General features: G+C 55.9%; 1 protein-coding gene across 1 annotated transcript; it reads right to left on the bottom strand.

Annotated features, from left to right (window-relative positions):
* Positions 1 to 72: 72 nt before the first annotated feature.
* On the bottom strand, positions 73 to 900 carry PPTG_19112 (hypothetical protein; the record flags this gene model as incomplete). Its single annotated transcript, XM_008917415.1, has 1 exon — positions 73 to 900. One exon carries the CDS (start codon positions 898 to 900, stop codon positions 73 to 75), a length of 828 nt encoding a protein of 275 aa, XP_008915663.1.
* Positions 901 to 1,323: the final 423 nt, after the last annotated feature.

The following is a 1,323-nucleotide window of genomic DNA, read 5'->3' as shown; positions in this document are numbered from 1 at the left end:
GGTTAATGAGGGTAATGGAGATGAACGGTAAACGGTAGCACGGTGTGAACGGGAAGGTCGCCCCTGAGCGGTTCATTGAGTGAGTTCACGGCGCAGATCGCCCATGTTGTGCTGGATGTGATTGCGTACCACCGGGTCCAGCGAAGCCGGTATGAAGTGCACGTGGTTTGGAAACGCACAATGTTCGTCCGACCGGGAGCTGCATCCTCTGCGTGAGAGATACTTCATGCAGACCGAGAGTCCGTCCTTCTTAGGAAGCGCTTCAATGACGTCGCTCGGAGTTTTTCTCGCGGCTCGAGCCGGCTCGTGGCGGCGGTTGCCGTTGGCAAGATGTAACGTATCATTTGCTGGGCGCGGTCGTTGAGATAGTGTCAGCGAGAGGACACGCTCGGACTGGATGACGTATACGACGCTTTGTAATTCCGGGTCGCGAAAGGAGAGCGTGAGCTTCACTTCCGTGCGGGAGGACGCGCCAGTCCTCGCATCTGATACTGCAGCGGTACGATAATCCTCAAAAACACGATCAAACCAGAAGACAAGTGATTCAACGTCCTGGGCTGCCGACTGGCAGAAACTGCAGAGATTCTCGTCAAACTCGCGAGCTGCACCTACGAGACGGCGTGTGGACTGATCGAAGAATTTCTCGGTGAACACGTGGAGAACTGTAAGAGCGCTCGAGACATCGGCGATTGACCGGGGCCTCTCCGCTTTCGGTAGATGAACGGACGGTGTGAAGTTGTTCAGATTCACCGATGATTTGGTGTACCACTCCCGACGCGCCGCGAAATCCTTTCGTTGAAAAGGGAGGACGGACAGACCACGAGCGCCAAACTCGATCGCGTAGATCCGTACAAAAATGGCGGGGTGGGGTTGGAACTTGGTGGCACGGGACGAAATCATAATATCAACTTAAACGGCTGGATCCTTACCTGTATACGCCGGGGCAGCGATCGAGTCGTGTATCTGCTGCTGAGATGGGGTCGGGTAGAACGCATGCTTAAGCCGGCGAGGGTTGAAGTCGTTCTCGATCACGAGGTCGCCTGAGTTCTCGTAGCGCCGGCGTTGGGGCTCCGCGGCGTTTTCGAGAGTGGCCGGCCGTTTCCTGGAGCCAGATTGGCAGATTGTCAGATAAAAGCGGATCAGATCCGGGTCATCACCAATTGCGGCCAGCACTTTCCCATGATTTGCAGCGCTTGGGGAAACAGGCGTTGAGTCCACAGTGGACGGCTGGAAACTCTGGTTGGTGTGAGCCACTTGGATGGGCTGCTCGATGGAATCCAGTAGTATATCGAGGGCGGTATCATTCTCGTTCGTGTCCGCAGC

Source organism: Phytophthora parasitica (genome assembly GCF_000247585.1).
Source record: "Phytophthora parasitica INRA-310 unplaced genomic scaffold supercont2.101, whole genome shotgun sequence".
In the NCBI taxonomy this organism is placed as follows: Eukaryota; Oomycota; class Peronosporomycetes; order Peronosporales; family Peronosporaceae; genus Phytophthora; species Phytophthora nicotianae.
This window is presented reverse-complemented; position numbering and strand designations above follow the sequence as displayed.